Below are 15,604 nucleotides of genomic sequence, written 5' to 3' on the forward strand. Positions count from 1 at the left end.
GGCGGTGAGAGGGAGCGGAGCCTCCCGGAGGAGCAGAGCCCAGGGGCGCGATGGCACCGAGGGGGTGGCCGTGATTTAATTGACAAGAGCCCTCCAGAAAATAAGCCTCCAGAAAATACCTCTGGCGAGGCAGCTCTAATGAATTACTGAAGCCTGCTTGTAAAGCAGGTGCAGGAAATTAAATGATAATGTTATTTGAACATGAATTCACTTTGCTGCTGTTAGGGAGGCTGGAAAAGTTAATGACGGTATAGTGGCTGTCAGTACGTGTGACTGACAGAATAGCTCTGATGATGATGCCTTGCAAAAATAATCATAAAAATTGCATCTTAGGTATGTGATTTTTTTTCTTACAGAAAATGTGATTAGAAAAATATTTGTAACTTTCTGTGTTTCACTAAATTCATGTGTATCTACACATTGTAGTCAGCTTAAGAGAAAAGCTGACACTGTCCTTAGATGACAAAAGATGTGTTGTTGAAGCCAGACTCGATTTGTGTGAGATTTAAACTGTAAACTCAATACAGGCTGCTCTAGGAACTTGTATATTTTGCAAGGCAGAGTAATACTGCATTTTGGTTTCTTTTGCACTTAAACTGAAACAACTGTATGTTATCCTTGTTCGATTTGAAGACATCAGGAGTAGTGTTGTGACACTAAATGGTTTAGGTAATGTATTTAAAATTGAAATCCTGAAAGAAGATTACAAGAAAAGTACTTATTACTAATGAAATGAAAATTTTATGCCTTTACAACTAATATCTCTGAAGTGTTACGTCTGAGCTTAATAAAGAACTGAAGGAGTGTATTTGCCCTTTATTTCTATATTTACATAAGTATCTTTGTAGCTCCTTACAACAGATAAATGATACACTCTGTGTGCAACTAGCAGCCTCCTCTTTACAGTTGAGAAATTAATGTTTGTCATTTTCTGTTGGGGTGAGGGGAAAAGAATAAGAAGAAATTGTTCTGAATATGCTTATTTTCTGTTTCAGATTTGTAGCTGATTGTTCACATGTGTCCAGGAGGAGATGAAGTACACTGGTTCGTGCTTGGTTTGGCTTTGTATGGCAGTCTTCCTCCTCCTTCCTGTTTCTACTTCTGTGGCTGTCAGTGATCACACAGGTATTTTCATTTTTCTTGCCCATCACAGACCAAAGGCATAAATTTCAGCACTGACCAAATAACAGCAGTACATGGAAAATAAGGAGTATGAGCAGATAAAGTTATACAAGATTTCTTAAAATATCTTTTTTTAAAGACTAAGTTTGAAGCCGTTCCAAAGCAGCCTTTCTGTTTCCTGTGCTTGGAAGATTCATGTGTGGAAGCAGCTGTAGTTCCTAGGAGTTTTATTTTGTAATTTTTCAACTTACCATGCAAAACAAGATTCTAAATCAGAGCTTGCAGAACTTGAGAACAACACCATGTGGCTTTATTAAACCTCTGTTGATCTAAACAAACTAATTCTTATGTTAATCTCACCTAAACTTAATCCCCAGACCAGGTCAGCTGTTTCACAGATGTAGAGTTAGACAAACACTTGTGTCTAAAATGACAGGGGAAAAGAATATTGGGATATTGTTTAACGTAAAAGCTGTTCTCTCCAGTCTTCTGCACATTTTCTCACACTTTTCTTCTGTCTCTTACTGGCCACGTGTTATCGAGCTCTCTCACTTAAACTCTACATTGGCTCTACAGAGTGTGGTAAATTCTGTCTTAAAGGCACCTCACGTGTGCTTGTGGAGTAAGGAGTCGGCAGTTTTCTAGAACTGCTCGGCCTCTGCATGTACCTCCGCTTTCTAGAATTTCTCTACAGTTATTAGCAAGGAGAACTTACTTGTTGCTGTTTAGAAATTAGAAGAGTTTGTTGTGCATTTTTTGGGGGGTGCTTTTTTGTCTTGGACTGTTGGGTTTTTTTGAAAATAAAACTTCTTAGTAGCGCTGTTTTTCCAGAAACTTGATGAAAGATAATAGAAGCTCTACATATACAACAGCTTTGAATCTTCGTAACACATTTGAAACCCAAGAAACGTAGAATTACCCTAGTCAATGACTAGAATAATGATCCTTTTACTACTTCAGGAAAAAATCAGTAGTAATATGTAATAAATAGTAAGTGTCGTGTGTGGGCTCTGAGGTAAGGATAATGTGTTGTGAAGAGTCTGAATTTAAGTCAGACTTTTTTGCCTTATATTTGTAGGGCAGCAAGGCTAAGTGCTCTACTGATGAATTATTCTTAACACCCGTGAGAGAGTGAAGCTACACCATAGCTGTGTAATCATTCTCTTCAGCTGTCTGAAGGAAGCAGAATAAATTGCCTTCTCTGTCATTGCTAGCTGGCAAATTGTAGAAGGGAAGTTTTGAAAGTGCTAAAAGAGTGTGATTGCAGAAGATTTCCTAATAATATAAATGAATAAATGTAAACTTGAAAAAATTGAAAACATAATGCCAGGAAGGATTGTCTTTTTTCATTAGGGGAGAAAAAGAATATAAAAAGAAGAGAAGTCTTAGTAAAAGGTGGAACAGTCGTAGTTGTGACAGATACATGAGCAGCTGATAACACTACATCTGAACTGTGCATTTCATTCTGTCAGAGCTGGTGGCTAGGCAGCCAGCAGGGAAGTAGCAGTTTTCCTTAACCTGCTTGCCACAAATGGATCAAATATGGGTCAGATTGAACCACTGGGGAGAGGAGGAGAGACAGAACCTCTCCTGAGAACTGACAGTGTGCAACTGAGAGGCTTCTGCAATTTGAGGTGATCCAGGCAGATGGTGAGGAGATCGCTGCCAGCTTGAGCAGCTCTGCCGACAGCAGGGAATAGGCTCAGAATGAAATCTCAAGTTGATAACAGGAAAGAGACTCTTCTAGAGACTGCAGGGATGGTTACCGTCCAAAAATGAAATACGAGATAGAGGCCAGAAAGCAGGAGCTGAGAAAGAATGGACCCTATGACGGTGCAGCAGTGCGGGGTACAGGTGTGTCTGCAAGCCTTTCGTTAACCTGCCCCATGCAGCTGAACCGAGAAGTGTGTTGCAAAGTTGTCTCCTTCTACTCTGATAATTTGTATGCAGGTGAATCTGTTACGAATTGGACATGTGCTCACTTCAAGAAGAGAGAAATATCTGACCTTTTTTTCCCCCCCTCTTCTTTCTTTCATTAACTGGCTTTTTTGGGGGCCTTTGTTGTCTCCCATGTACCAGTTCTCTTTGGATCAGCACCTGTCCTTTGGGATCTGCTCAGGCAATCCTTTCGGCTTTTATTCCTTCAACAACACATACATAGCATTTATTTCTTGCTGGTCTAATATGAAAGCTTTTCCAGCGAAGCTCACTTAAATGCAGTAATTCAAGACTCTACATCCTGAAATTTTTCACCTGATCTACTTGACTCTAAAGGAATGACCTTCAAAGGCAGGGAAAAGTGTAAATTAAAGTTAATTTGAGTGGAGGGTGGCGGGAAGAAATGTGTTAGGGGAAGGAAGCCTCTAGTGCAAGAGAAAGGACTTAACTTTTGTGCATACACACCAGGGAGAGCTTTCTGAGCTGGCGTTCTGAGTATACTCTGGGACTTATTCAGTGGGTCAGTATTGTAATAAATAAATACCAGTACTGGAAAAAAATGTCAGAGGGTGACAGAGTATGTTGGATCTTCTCAGAGAAGTCCTCCTTTAGCTCTGAACGTGTCAGAAACCATTAAATTCACATCAAGGATTTATTTCAGTGCTCACTTGTCCAGAAGTTTTGATGTGCTAAGCGTTCATCAGAAGGGAGCCCTCACTTCTAGTGACAGAATATACTAAATCTGAGAGAGAGGGTTCAGGAGTTCTCCACAATCATGTTTTTGATCTGACTTCAAGAATATTTTCTTCATGTTGTCAACTTGCATTTTTTTGCCATTGGGAACATTTGGTTTTGGAGTGTGGACATGAGCTCTTTCTGTAGTGACACATCAAGTTCTAATTTGATCACTCCTGAGTGCTCCGTGTTAGGATTATTAATACTTTGTCCCATTCCCAGACCGTTGCCGATTTTTCAACTTTCTTTTACAATTACTGCTTTTCAAAGTCACTTGCTAACCCATGAAAAATGTAATGTAAACAAAGTCCTGGGACTGTCAGGCATGGTGAATTTCCATTGCCTTTTGACGTGGAATGTGTTGTGAAAAGTATTGGCTTGAGATCATAATTTTAGATTAGCGCTTTAACCCAAATACAGTGAGTGGTTTCAAGTATGAAAATCAGTTCAGCTTTTTGGTTTTTGTGTTTTAGTATGGCTGGCTACTTCTCAAAACCAAGATAATGACTCTGCAGTAACTCTCATATACAATGTGTTCATATTCTTAATATTTAATTCTGGATATTTACGGTTGGATCCACAAACTGTTGTTAGCATTGCAGCACTTAAGCCACCCTTGGATTCCTTAACTTGTTAAATGCTAAGTCTTCTTGGGCAGTGAATAAGGGGATTTAGGTGTCTGTATGAATGTGAAAGCCTGTACACTGTGGAAAGCCACTTCAGCTATGGGAAATTCATTTCTCCAGGATCTGGTGCAAGCATCCTAATACTTGAACTCTGTTAGTATGGATTTCTTAATCTCACCTGCCAAAACTCTTATGGTATTTATATATCCATATAAATAGCACCAGACTTGGAGTTAATTCCTCTATCAACAAAGTTATAGATTCAGTCTCCTTAATTTCTCTTTGTACCCATCCTAATTAACACATATATCCTGATGTAATATGATGTGGATTACAGACTAAAAAAGGAAAAGAAGAAAAATGCATCTGATTTTCTGGTACCTCTGTATGTGAGGGTACAGGTGTGTACAAAATCTGAATTCTTGACCCTACTGGAAAGCACGCCAGCTGAGTCTGCTTATGTGCAGTAGGAAATAACTTTGAGGGGGACTTGTTGGATGTACTTGCTGACACTTGCAGGTATGTTGCACACTCTGAAGAAGTTCCCTATGCCTACATATATATGAAGCCTGATCCAGAGTGCAGGACAAATCCTACCTAGTACAGGTTTATACCTGAGGCTTGAGTCTAACATAGAATGTGAGGTCCCCAACACAGAAAGGACATGGAGCGGTTGGAGCAGGTCCAGAGGAGGCCACAAAGATGATCAGTAGCTGGAGCACCTGCCCTATGAGGACCAACTGAGAGAGTTGGGGCTGTTCAGCCTGGAGAAGAGAAGGCTCCGGGGTCCTACAGGAAAGCTGGAGAAGGACTTTTTACAAGGGCAGCTAGCAATAGAACGAGGGGAATGGTTTTAAACTGGAAGAGGGGAGATTTAGACTGGATATGAGGAAGAAATTCTTGACTGTGAGGATGGTGAGATGCTGGCCCAGGTTGCCCAGGGAAGCTGTGGGTACCCCCTCCCTGGCAGTGTTCAAGGCCAGGTTGGCCGGGGCTTGGAGCAGCCTGGGCTGGTGGAGGTGTCCCTGCCCATGGGGGTTGGTCTGGGGGGGCTTTAAGGTCCCTTCCAACCCAAACCATGCTGTGATGCTGTGATTCTGTGATTTGTGTTAAGTAGGGCTTTGCTGTTTGGCCAATCATGCTTACAGATGGTTATGCTTACTCTGCTTCCTTTGCAATGTACATATTGGTGGTGTTAAATGGTAGCTGAAGACTTCACCTGAACAGAAAGCTGAATTATAAAGTAGCAGACAGGTACTTGTGAAGTGAATCTGGTCAATACAGGTCACACTTGATCTGGAGGAGCCAGGAGTGCTTACTGGAAGCTTCAGTTCACAGCCAGGAAGTGCACCCAAGAGATGTCTGTAAGGGTGAGACTGAAGTATGCACCACTCTGTCCTCGTTTGCACGGAAAGGAAAGCTGGGCATGGGGCCTAGAGAGAAGCTGCAGCATGCTTCAACAGGTGCCCTGATCATCCCAGGAATTCACAACATGCCTTTGCATGTTGCAGCAGATAAGTCTCAATGAAACGCCTTCATTTTGGTTTTGCATAATGCTATTAGAAAACAAACTTCTCACTAGCGTCCTATTGGAGAGACAGAAGATCAGTGGTCTGTGATACACCTGATTGATCTGCATAAATAAATACCTTGATTTTATAATAATAAGTTCCTACGTAGAGCTCATTGCTTTCTAAAGATTACGGTCTGTAATTTGTGGATAGGTGATCTCATTACTTTATAAGTATGTTAGCTTCAGCTTTGACATCATTTTAATAGGAATTGTTGACTTCAATCCAGACAGACACAGTTTTATCATGTGCAGAGCACTCTTGTGTATAAATGTAAGCACATCCTCTCTACTCTCATCAGTTTTATAGTGAGGTATTGTAACAGGGCAGACAGGTGCATGCTTTCCATGCCTGGATTAGCGGTAAGGGTTTGTCTTGTGTCTTCATGTAGGTCTGTTTCAGCTACCCACAGGCCGAATGGGTAAAATGTTTTGTCTCGAGCCAAAGGAAATTTCAAGTTGTGCCAGCAGTACTAAAAATCTTGGAAGAGGCTAACTTTTTGACTGTCCAAACTGTAACTGTAGAAAGAATTATCATCAGTTTATAGCAATGAAAGTCGTCAGTTGGTATGGAGAGGTTTCAGTTCTAGTATTTGAGAGTTTTGCCTTAGGTCTCTGGTAAGAAAGAATAACATTGGCCTAAAGGAGTGCATCAGCAGCATGAGAATAGAAGATTGAGTAACCCTTGCAGTTCTTCTGTGGATGTGGAATACAACCAAATAAGTAACACTTACATGGTCTACGCTGTGTCTGTTACGCCTCTGATAAAAATAGGACCACAGTCCGGTCTGTGGCATGTGAGGAATCACTGCTATCATCTGGATAACACAGAAATTAAGACTCAAGTCTTTATTTGAACTTAAAAGAAAGTGGCTGGGGGAATAAGCTGAAACACCAAAGTCTTTTGCCACTCGGCCCTCATGTAAGTTAATGCTGAAAATAAAAGCACAGTTGTGTCCCAGGTTCTCTACAGATTAGTGCAGCAGTTCAAGGTAAAATCAGCAATAAGTTATATCTGCCTGCTCTTAGAAGTACTGTAAATTAATTTAACCAAAAAGGGAATCTGTCCCATAGTCTGGATATGTATATTTAAAAAAATCTTGGTTAGAAAACATGTAGATTGAAGAAAAATGTTTGTCAGTGTATGTGTGACGTGCTCTTGCGGCTTCAGCTATGACAGGCTTCGTTTACACCAGTGTATTTCTTGTAGCTGTTCCTGTGTAAATCTACTATAGCCACATTTATTGTTCCAGACTGGCTATAGATAAAAGTCTGTAGTTTAAGAATCTGTATAAGTGGTTGAAGGCTGTGGTTTGTGGATTAAAGGGGATTTAAGGTGAGCCTGTTTCTGTCTCACAACGTGTGTGTGTGTGTATCAAAATTGCTGTTAGTGTGTAACTCCAGTGAATGCTTTTCACACTACATAAAACTCCCTGCAAAACAAAAATCATGAAAGATTTCATTTCAGTTTCAGAGTCTTCAGCTTGAATATTCTTAACAGTTCTGCTGCTTTGCTGGGGAAAGGGAATTTGCAGTGGGAATTGATGTTTTTAATGCATATGTTTAACCTCATTTGTCATGAAACTTTGTAGCTAGCTATCTGTGTAGGTAAATGCACGCATATGCACACATTTTTGTATGTATATGTATGAAGGAAAAAACGAATACATTCTTGTAGTGTCTTTAAAAATAATTCCATTTACGATTGATGTTACTTGTAACTGCAGATAGCAATTTAGATGTAAAGGACGTGGAACTTTATAAATCTTATGAAAAGATGCCTTCCACTCAGTCTGCTTTTTAAAAAATCAACACAGTTTTCATTAACCGTGTTGTCAGGAGACATCTTTACATCTGTGTTAGATCATTTAGTCTCACTTTTACTGGTTGTTTCCAATTAGCCGTTCTTAATCCGGATCAGATACTGTGATACGTTTAATAGAATTTAAGACTTTTGAAGGATAACATGTTTCCTGCATGACTACAGAATGAATGACCTATTTCACATGCTTAAAGATTACAAATACAGCTATTTTGAATGCCACCTTTCTGTCTGGATGCCCTTGGAAATCGTTAAATATAGATGATTTCCAGGTTAATGGTAGGACATTTCTCCTTCCTTTCTCCATTGAGCTGACACTTCAGAAAAGCCCCTTCACTGTTCAGCAGCTTCAGCCGTACCTTGGCCATCTTTTTAGCTGCATCAGCTCAACGTGGAGCTCTGTGCTTGAGAAGTGCACTGGCCAAATCCCACTTGATATTTTCTGTCTGATAGCTTTATTTAAGGGTTTAACGGGGCTATGTGTAAAGTTTGTTAAAGGAGGAACCCTATTTCTGACCTGTGCACAAAAGTGGTATTTTTCTGTATTTGCTTCTTAAAAGTGTGTATTCCTGAGTATATAAAAAAAAGGACTTCACACAAGTATATACTGCATGTTAATAATACAGTGTTTGACCTAAGTGTTCAGTTAGATTTAACCTAAGAACTTACTGTGTTCCAGATTTTATAACTTTCTGCCTGTTTACCTAAATGATTCAAACTTAAACCTCTGTAAAGCTGCTTAATTTTCAACCTTTTTTTCTTGTCAAAATGTAAGTATTGCTTACACTGCTTAATATAGGATATGGTTATATCCTTCTTAATCCACATTTTGAAGTTATTCTTTACTTAAGTAACAACAGATTATTGTCATGGTAGTCAGGCATTTATGCTTTCATGTTTCATGTTCATTAATGGGGAAAAAAGATTTTTCTAATAATATAGCCAGAAATAATAAAAAAAACCCTTCGAACAGATGTTATTGCTTTCTAGAGAATTGTAGATGGAAAGAGCTTGGTAAGAATTTAGTGGGTTTTGTCTGGTTATTTTCTTCACATGAGCTTTAATCATAAACAGCTGAATTAAAATGTGATAAAATTTTTTATCTGCTTATATTATTACACACATAGTATGAAATCTGAAAGAACATTGCTTTTTTATAGCTTTTGTAATTTGGTTTACTGCTGGTTTTCATATCCTAAAGAAGCAAAAAAAACCCCCATTTCCATTAATAGTATTATCACTGCCATTATACTTTGTTCTGATCAATTTTTGGTCACAAATTTGACGACAGATACTGAACTGTATTATTCTCTTCGAGGTGCCGTGTGTCCTTTGATGAAAACAGTTGTCCATCATCTCAAGCAAACGACCACAGACAGTCTTGGTGTTTCAGGTAAATGGCTGAGTTAGTATGGATATCCAAATAAATTGGCTCGTAGTGGATGTAATCATAGTCTGGCTGAAGCTGGCTTTAATGCTGAAAGGCCAGTGCAGAATGGCACCCCCGTCCTCCAAAAGCTGCTGCTGTTTTTAGGGAGTTGGGGTTGAAATGAGAACACGTTGTTCTTGGAAAGTATTGGTTCAAATTTTTCAGCCACACTCATTTCCTTTGTTTTTCCCAAACATCCTTCATTCTTATGATAAGAGGAAATAACGAATGCATTTCTCAGGTTGCAAGGTCATCTACTGAGTGGATTTTTCACTGATAGTTTGTCCGTCGATAAAATGAATATTGAAAGTTTCTCTGACTTCAAGTACTGGTTTTCAAAATAGTTTGTCAGACTGTACTCTAGAAAGTCACCAAGCATGCTAAAAGCTTTTTACCTCATTATTTACCTAATTTTTTAAAAAATCCTATTAAATAAACTAAATCATTGCATCTTTTTTTTCCACAGGGTTTGATCTGGCAGAAAGCTTTTCTTTGAGGAAAACATCTTGTGGAGGGGAAAAGATCTGTTTTAAACTGGGAAGCGCACCTCTCGTCAAAGACACAAAGTAAGTAAGAGATTACTTTCATCCAAAGTCTTTAAAAGACAGAGCTCAGCCTAAATGCTGGTGATGAACCGAAACACGGAGCAGTGTACTCAAAGGGTGCCACAGGACAAGTACATCTGGTTATGGGCATTTTGATCTGGAACAGTTTTTTCTTCAGGAAGTGTTTTGATTCGGGTGGGCTTTTTTTTCTTCTGGAATCTGGACACATCTAGGTAGGAAGTTAATTGTGAAAAAGTTTTTCTCAGCTCCTGATTCTGAAAACTACCATTTATACATAAATATTTATAAAACAGGAGAAACAAAGAACTTACATGGTATGACAAGAAGTGTTATACTTGTCTTCCCTCAGTGAAATTGGTTGTTGTGTCTCATATTACTGCTGGCAGGATTAAAAAGAGAGTCACTGTTTCCTTAAACACTGTATTTTCATGATGTTTTTCCACGGGAATTGGCACGTTGCCTCTGAGCAGCAGCAGAATTGTGCGTACTCGGTGTGGAGGTGAAGCTGTGCAGCATCCTAATCCAACACAGGCTGGGATGAAAGGCAGAGACTGCATGGAAAATCAAAAGGGAGGTGAAAGAGTAAAGCACAATGGGATTGGATGGATTTAAGTTTGTGTGGGGACAAGGAAATGGCAAGAGGCAGCTAGAAATGTGGGATCAAGTACCCGTGAGACCAGGAGAAGAGGAATCAGAGGCACCCAGGCACAAAACAAAGTGATCTTTGAGAGAGGAGACTGATTAAAGAAATAGGCCATAAATATTCGAGATTACTAGATAGATTCTACATTTTTCTGCACTATTAGATTCTGTAAATGCTAACTTTTTATGCTTGTGTAATTCTGTGAAGTCGAACAAAGAAAGCACTGTCTCTTTTTTTTTTAATACCTGGAACATTTGCTATTGAAGGAAAAATGACTCAGTAACATGACTTGACACGGAGAGCACTCTATTTTTATTAGAGCCTTCCCAGTATTATCAAGATTGTCTTTAGAAGAGGAACTGGTAAAATTAGGTACCACCCATACATGGATTTACTAAAAATATTTTGAAAGTTTGTCAGTAAAAAAACCTTTGGTTTTAAATCCTTTACTGATTTTTACAGATTTTTTTTCAATGGATGGGAATTTGAGGGAAAGATGAGACTGAGAAGAGTATAAAATAGAGCAATAACAAAAAACGTGGTCCAATTTTCCTTTAGGAATAAGAAGCTAAGTAGTGCTTTGTGTGCAGTGAAATGCATATTGCAAGCTGACTTATTTTATTCTGATACTGTGAGAAAATCAATGGCAAAAGTGGAGCGAGAGCAGCTAGAAATTGGAAAAGGGTGAATTATTTGAAATTCATGTTGCTTTGAGGGAAAATTCACAATTTGAAAGGATCGCTTTTTGAGAATTCAGTATTTTTGGAAGGGGTCTGACAGGTGATTTTGAGGTTGAAAAATGCCAAGCTATTTTCCTAGCTGTTGTGAGTAGACTTGAATACTGATGTCTTTGCTTTATTTTCTTCTTTGAGAAATGTATTAGTGCAGGCAGTGAAAATGAGGAACTCGCGTCATGGCTGATAGCTGCTGCTTAGCAAAGCTTTAAGTCTTGGCATTTGCAAGGAAAATACTCTAGAAAGACAGAATACTTTTTAACTTTATGGGGTGGGAGAGAAATCCAAGAGAGATTTTTTTTCTGTATTTTACCTATTTTTTGGAGGAAGGATGACTCTGACATGACAAAAATGGCTGGTTTGTCTTCATTTTTGGGATAACTTGGACAGGGGATGAAGACTTTAAGTAAAGGGCAGGTGGTTGGGCTTTAATGGGCTCTTGCTCCTCATGTTTCTCGTCCTCTGTATTGTTTTCTTCTGCTTATCCTCATTAAAGAATATATCTGATATATATCTAATCGATATCTAATGGATGAAAACTTTAAATGGATGAAGCAACCGAAGGGATTATTCATAAAATGCGTAACAGTGCTAATGTATGAATAAAGTTAGGCTGAAAATTAATATCACGTTATTGACGTTAATAAGGTACAATAAAAGCTTTTCTGTTAGCTTGCTGTGGAAGTAAATAGTAATAGTACCTCTTGCATATATCTCCCTGAAAAAGAAAAGGGTTAGAAGTATTCTTTGATGACACTCAAGCGTTGCAGAATTTCCATGAAATCCCAGTTGTTCATGGCAGTGGCCTTGCCTGTGCTTTTTAAGTTTTCCTCACAGAGAAATGCATGTCTTAATGAAGAACAGAATTTACTTGTTTAATTCAGTCTGTTGAATATCTCACAGCTTGCTGTTGTTGAGGTAACACTTCAGACAAGATTTTTTTTAAGGATTATTTGTTTAAAGTATTTTTGATCGTCTTCTGAACTTCTGTGTTGGCTTTTAAAAATAAGGGCAGAGGGTGGTCAGGAGTACAGAGTCAGGTTTTGATATGGTAGGGTTACTTTGTAGGGTAGTCAGGAACTCATAAAGTAAATTATAAGGTTATGATGACAGTTATCTGTGTATGATATCCTGCAATATATTATTTGTATTTAAATCTCCTTCTCTTAAATTATGTCAGATCGTGTGGTTCCAGACCCGTTGTGTTTAGATGCGCAGAGGTTTTTAGGATCATTCTGCCTCAGAAAATATGTTGGTAGACGTGGTGTGCAGCGAGCAGCAGAGCAGCGTTTGTTATCCATCCTGCAGGAAACTGGGAGTATCTGATTAAGCTGACTCGCAAGTATCGGGTGACTTGGCACATCTCCTCTTGCATTTCACTCATTCAGTCGCGGTGCGGGGAATCGAAAGCTATGCTGGGCCATTTTTCTTCTGTGATGCCATTTTGGTTTTTTTCAATGGACCTGGAGTAGTGTTGCACCTATTTATATGTTGTAAATAATTTACAATGCGGTGTCAGCTTTGGAAATTGATTATGTCTATTTACGTTGGATTTCAGTTCTATCTCTTAATATCTCTTCTCTTCATCTCTTTTTTATGAGGCAGTTCTGTACATAATTTCTCTTGTGATAGGAGGGAGGTGGGAGGAGATGATCTCCAGGGCTCCCTTCCATCCCCTACCATTCCATGTCTGTGTGCTTAGCTTCTCTTATGCTCCACGTAAATGGCTGTTAAATATTAATTACATTCTAATATATTAATATTTGCAGGTTGAAGGAGGGATTTTAAAATTAAAATACTGAGTTACGTATTGCAATTCTTATGTTCTTATTCCTGAGCAAAGTAGTGTAACTGAGCCTTTGAATCCTAAAGAAACCACAGTAAAACACGGTGATGTAGGCAATCTAATTGTATAGTCACAATAATAGCAATTGTAAAATGTTTTAATTCTATTTCAGTGCGCATTTTGTTATCTCCCTGAACACGTACTGCCTACGCAGCCTATTCCAGTTTGGCACAGAGCTTCCTGACAAAAGCAGCGCAGGGCTCTGTGCTGATAGCAGCTCCGTTGGATCTGCCAGCAGTGTCAGGATTTCTGGACGTGAGGCCTTTTGGGTTAATCTTTGTTCTTCAGTCGCCTTGGAGTGAATAGCAGTACACTGGAATAATGGCACTGTCCCTCTCTAAAGATGCCTCAGATGTCAGTTGTTTGTCCTTCTCGCTTTTCTGGGTTGTTGGTGGGCCATTTTTCTTCTCCTCTGAAAGCACCAATAAAGGCAATAGTAAGTTGATTTCGGCTGAGTTTCAGAATGTTTTTGAAGGGGATGTTTATGATTAGCAAATCTTAATGGCACAGTCATGGCTTTCTCATTTTGTAGTTCGTTTGGCTTGACAAACCATATTAATTCACTGAAGAGATTATCGTAGCTGGCTGCTAAATGATCTCAGAGTTGCAGCAGTTGGGATTACTCTCATGACTTTTCTAAGAATTCTTCCCCTTTTGGTGTAAGATACTACAAAAGAGCTTGGGTTTTGACTGTATTTGGACTACAGAGCTCCATCAGCAGTGCTATTGCTCACTGCTGCCAGAAGAGCCGTGGCTTGGGCCATATTTTGGAGAAAGTGTTTCACCCGTCGTGACGTCTGGTTACAGGACTCAGAAAGGCGGTTCCCACTTCTGTCAGTATACTCCTATGTGGGGTTTTTTGGTTTGTTTTAAATGCTAACCTTGTTAATCTCAAAAAATACACAGGGAATTGTATTTCCAAGAGCACAGTTGGCATCAAGCGAGGCAGTTTCTGTGCACTTTGCTCCCCAAAGGCACCTACTTCTGGGTGGCTTTGCAACCGTTTATTTTCCTGTATGTTCTCTGATAGTGTCTGCTGAGACTCCTTTCTTCACCAAAATAACAAATACTGAGATCCTTGTACGTGACTTCAGCTGTCAGTGAACGTCCACGTGGGCATGACTTCTGATGAGCTTCACCCATGGCAAATGTTTTGTGAAGCAGATGCAGGTTCACCAGCGTTCTTGAAATGTATTATTAAGATATATCTTAAGAAGTCATATGAGTATGACCTGCTAGCCTTTGGTCTGTTAAAATATTGGCTAGTTGAGGAAGAAACCATCTCTCCCTGTATTGTGTATTTATTTGAGGCCATTTGAGCTGTTGTAGCCAACAATGCGAAGACTGCAATGTCTGGTATTTTGGTTGCAGGGTATTTTCAAGAAAAGGGCCTTGTCTCTGGAATTTGCTTCCTGAGTGTGGGAGCCTGAATTCAGTACAAATCTTGATACTTTCTTCAGGTCTTTCAAAGTAGTGGATCAGAATCTGCAGGGATACGATCTTTCTTTTGCTGGTTCTGGTTGAAAGGTACTGAAATTATGTACAAATTTGTGGTTTATTTCTGAAAACTTGAAAACTAACTGCATTTTATAAATGAAAAATAAGGAAAATAGAGGGATTACTGTTGAAAGAACAAATTTGAGCTGTATGTACCATGTAAATACCAATTATTTCAATTCATATTAAGAAGAAAACCAGTGCCTCTTACCATGAAAAATGATAGGACAATGCTTCTTTTAAAGAATGAAAACACGTGAGTGTTTCTTTCAGCATCTTTGGGCTTGTTTTTACCTGACAATCTACAAGAAGTATGCTACAATCTTTTTGTAAAATTTAGAATTCAGACATTAACTGATTTTAACTGTTACTGGGCTTGAATCACCCTATAATTCAACATCCAAATTACTATGCAGAAAGAATTGGGAAAGCAAAAGTCACAACAGATAGGTGGCAGAAGGGAAGAGTGTATGTAAAAATGTATAGTACTTACATTGAAAGCAGACTGTGAGGGAGCAGAGAGCAGAAAAGCCAATTTAATTATGCCACTGGCTGGAGCATTCCTGAATTATTTGCTCTCTGGTGCGTTCCCCCGACGGCAGAGCAGAGCAGAGCACTTCACGTTGAGTTGTGCCACTTGAAATGCTGAGACAACGCCGGATGAAGCAGGCTCTTTCTTGTCCTTTTTTCCCCAGCAATGTTGTTCTTGCCATAAAGCGCTTGCAGAAAATGAGCGAAGGAAGGAGATTTTTGGGGAGTTGTGTGCCTTAAGGGCACTGCTCCACAACGGGAGTGCGCAGGAGCGATTTACCCGGGTGCTTTCCTGTGGCTTTTGCTCAAAACACTGGACGCAGATTCCGCCGTAGGTGGTTCCATTTACCGATGTGTTGGCTGAAGGGAGCCATAAGTGATGCCAGACTGTGGGAGACTTTCACAAGACTTTACACATCTCCTACTCGCTGCCAAACACGCCGACTTGTGAAATCTTTGTAATGTTGTCTTGGCTTTTCTTGGCCATCTTTGAAGAAAAAAAAGTCCCCCAAAAGTGAGTACCTGACAGTACCATAACTCAGCAG

General features: G+C 39.4%; 1 protein-coding gene across 1 annotated transcript in view; it reads left to right on the plus strand.

Moving 5' to 3' along the window:
* Window positions 1-991: 991 nt before the first annotated feature.
* The window catches only part of LOC104541569 (collagen alpha-1(XIX) chain-like), a gene marked incomplete at its 3' end in the record, with an annotated part of 34,084 nt that continues 19,471 nt past the window's right edge, over window positions 992-15,604 (plus strand). The window contains exons 1-3 of the mRNA XM_010185663.1: window positions 992-1,125; window positions 9,132-9,206; window positions 9,709-9,808. Coding sequence (XP_010183965.1) covers window positions 1,032-1,125; window positions 9,132-9,206; window positions 9,709-9,808 — 269 coding nt within the window. The remainder of the gene's footprint in view (window positions 1,126-9,131; window positions 9,207-9,708; window positions 9,809-15,604) is intronic.

This window comes from Mesitornis unicolor, unplaced genomic scaffold (assembly GCF_000695765.1).
Source record: "Mesitornis unicolor isolate BGI_N332 unplaced genomic scaffold, ASM69576v1 scaffold33845, whole genome shotgun sequence".
NCBI lineage: Eukaryota > Metazoa > Chordata > Aves > Mesitornithiformes > Mesitornithidae > Mesitornis > Mesitornis unicolor.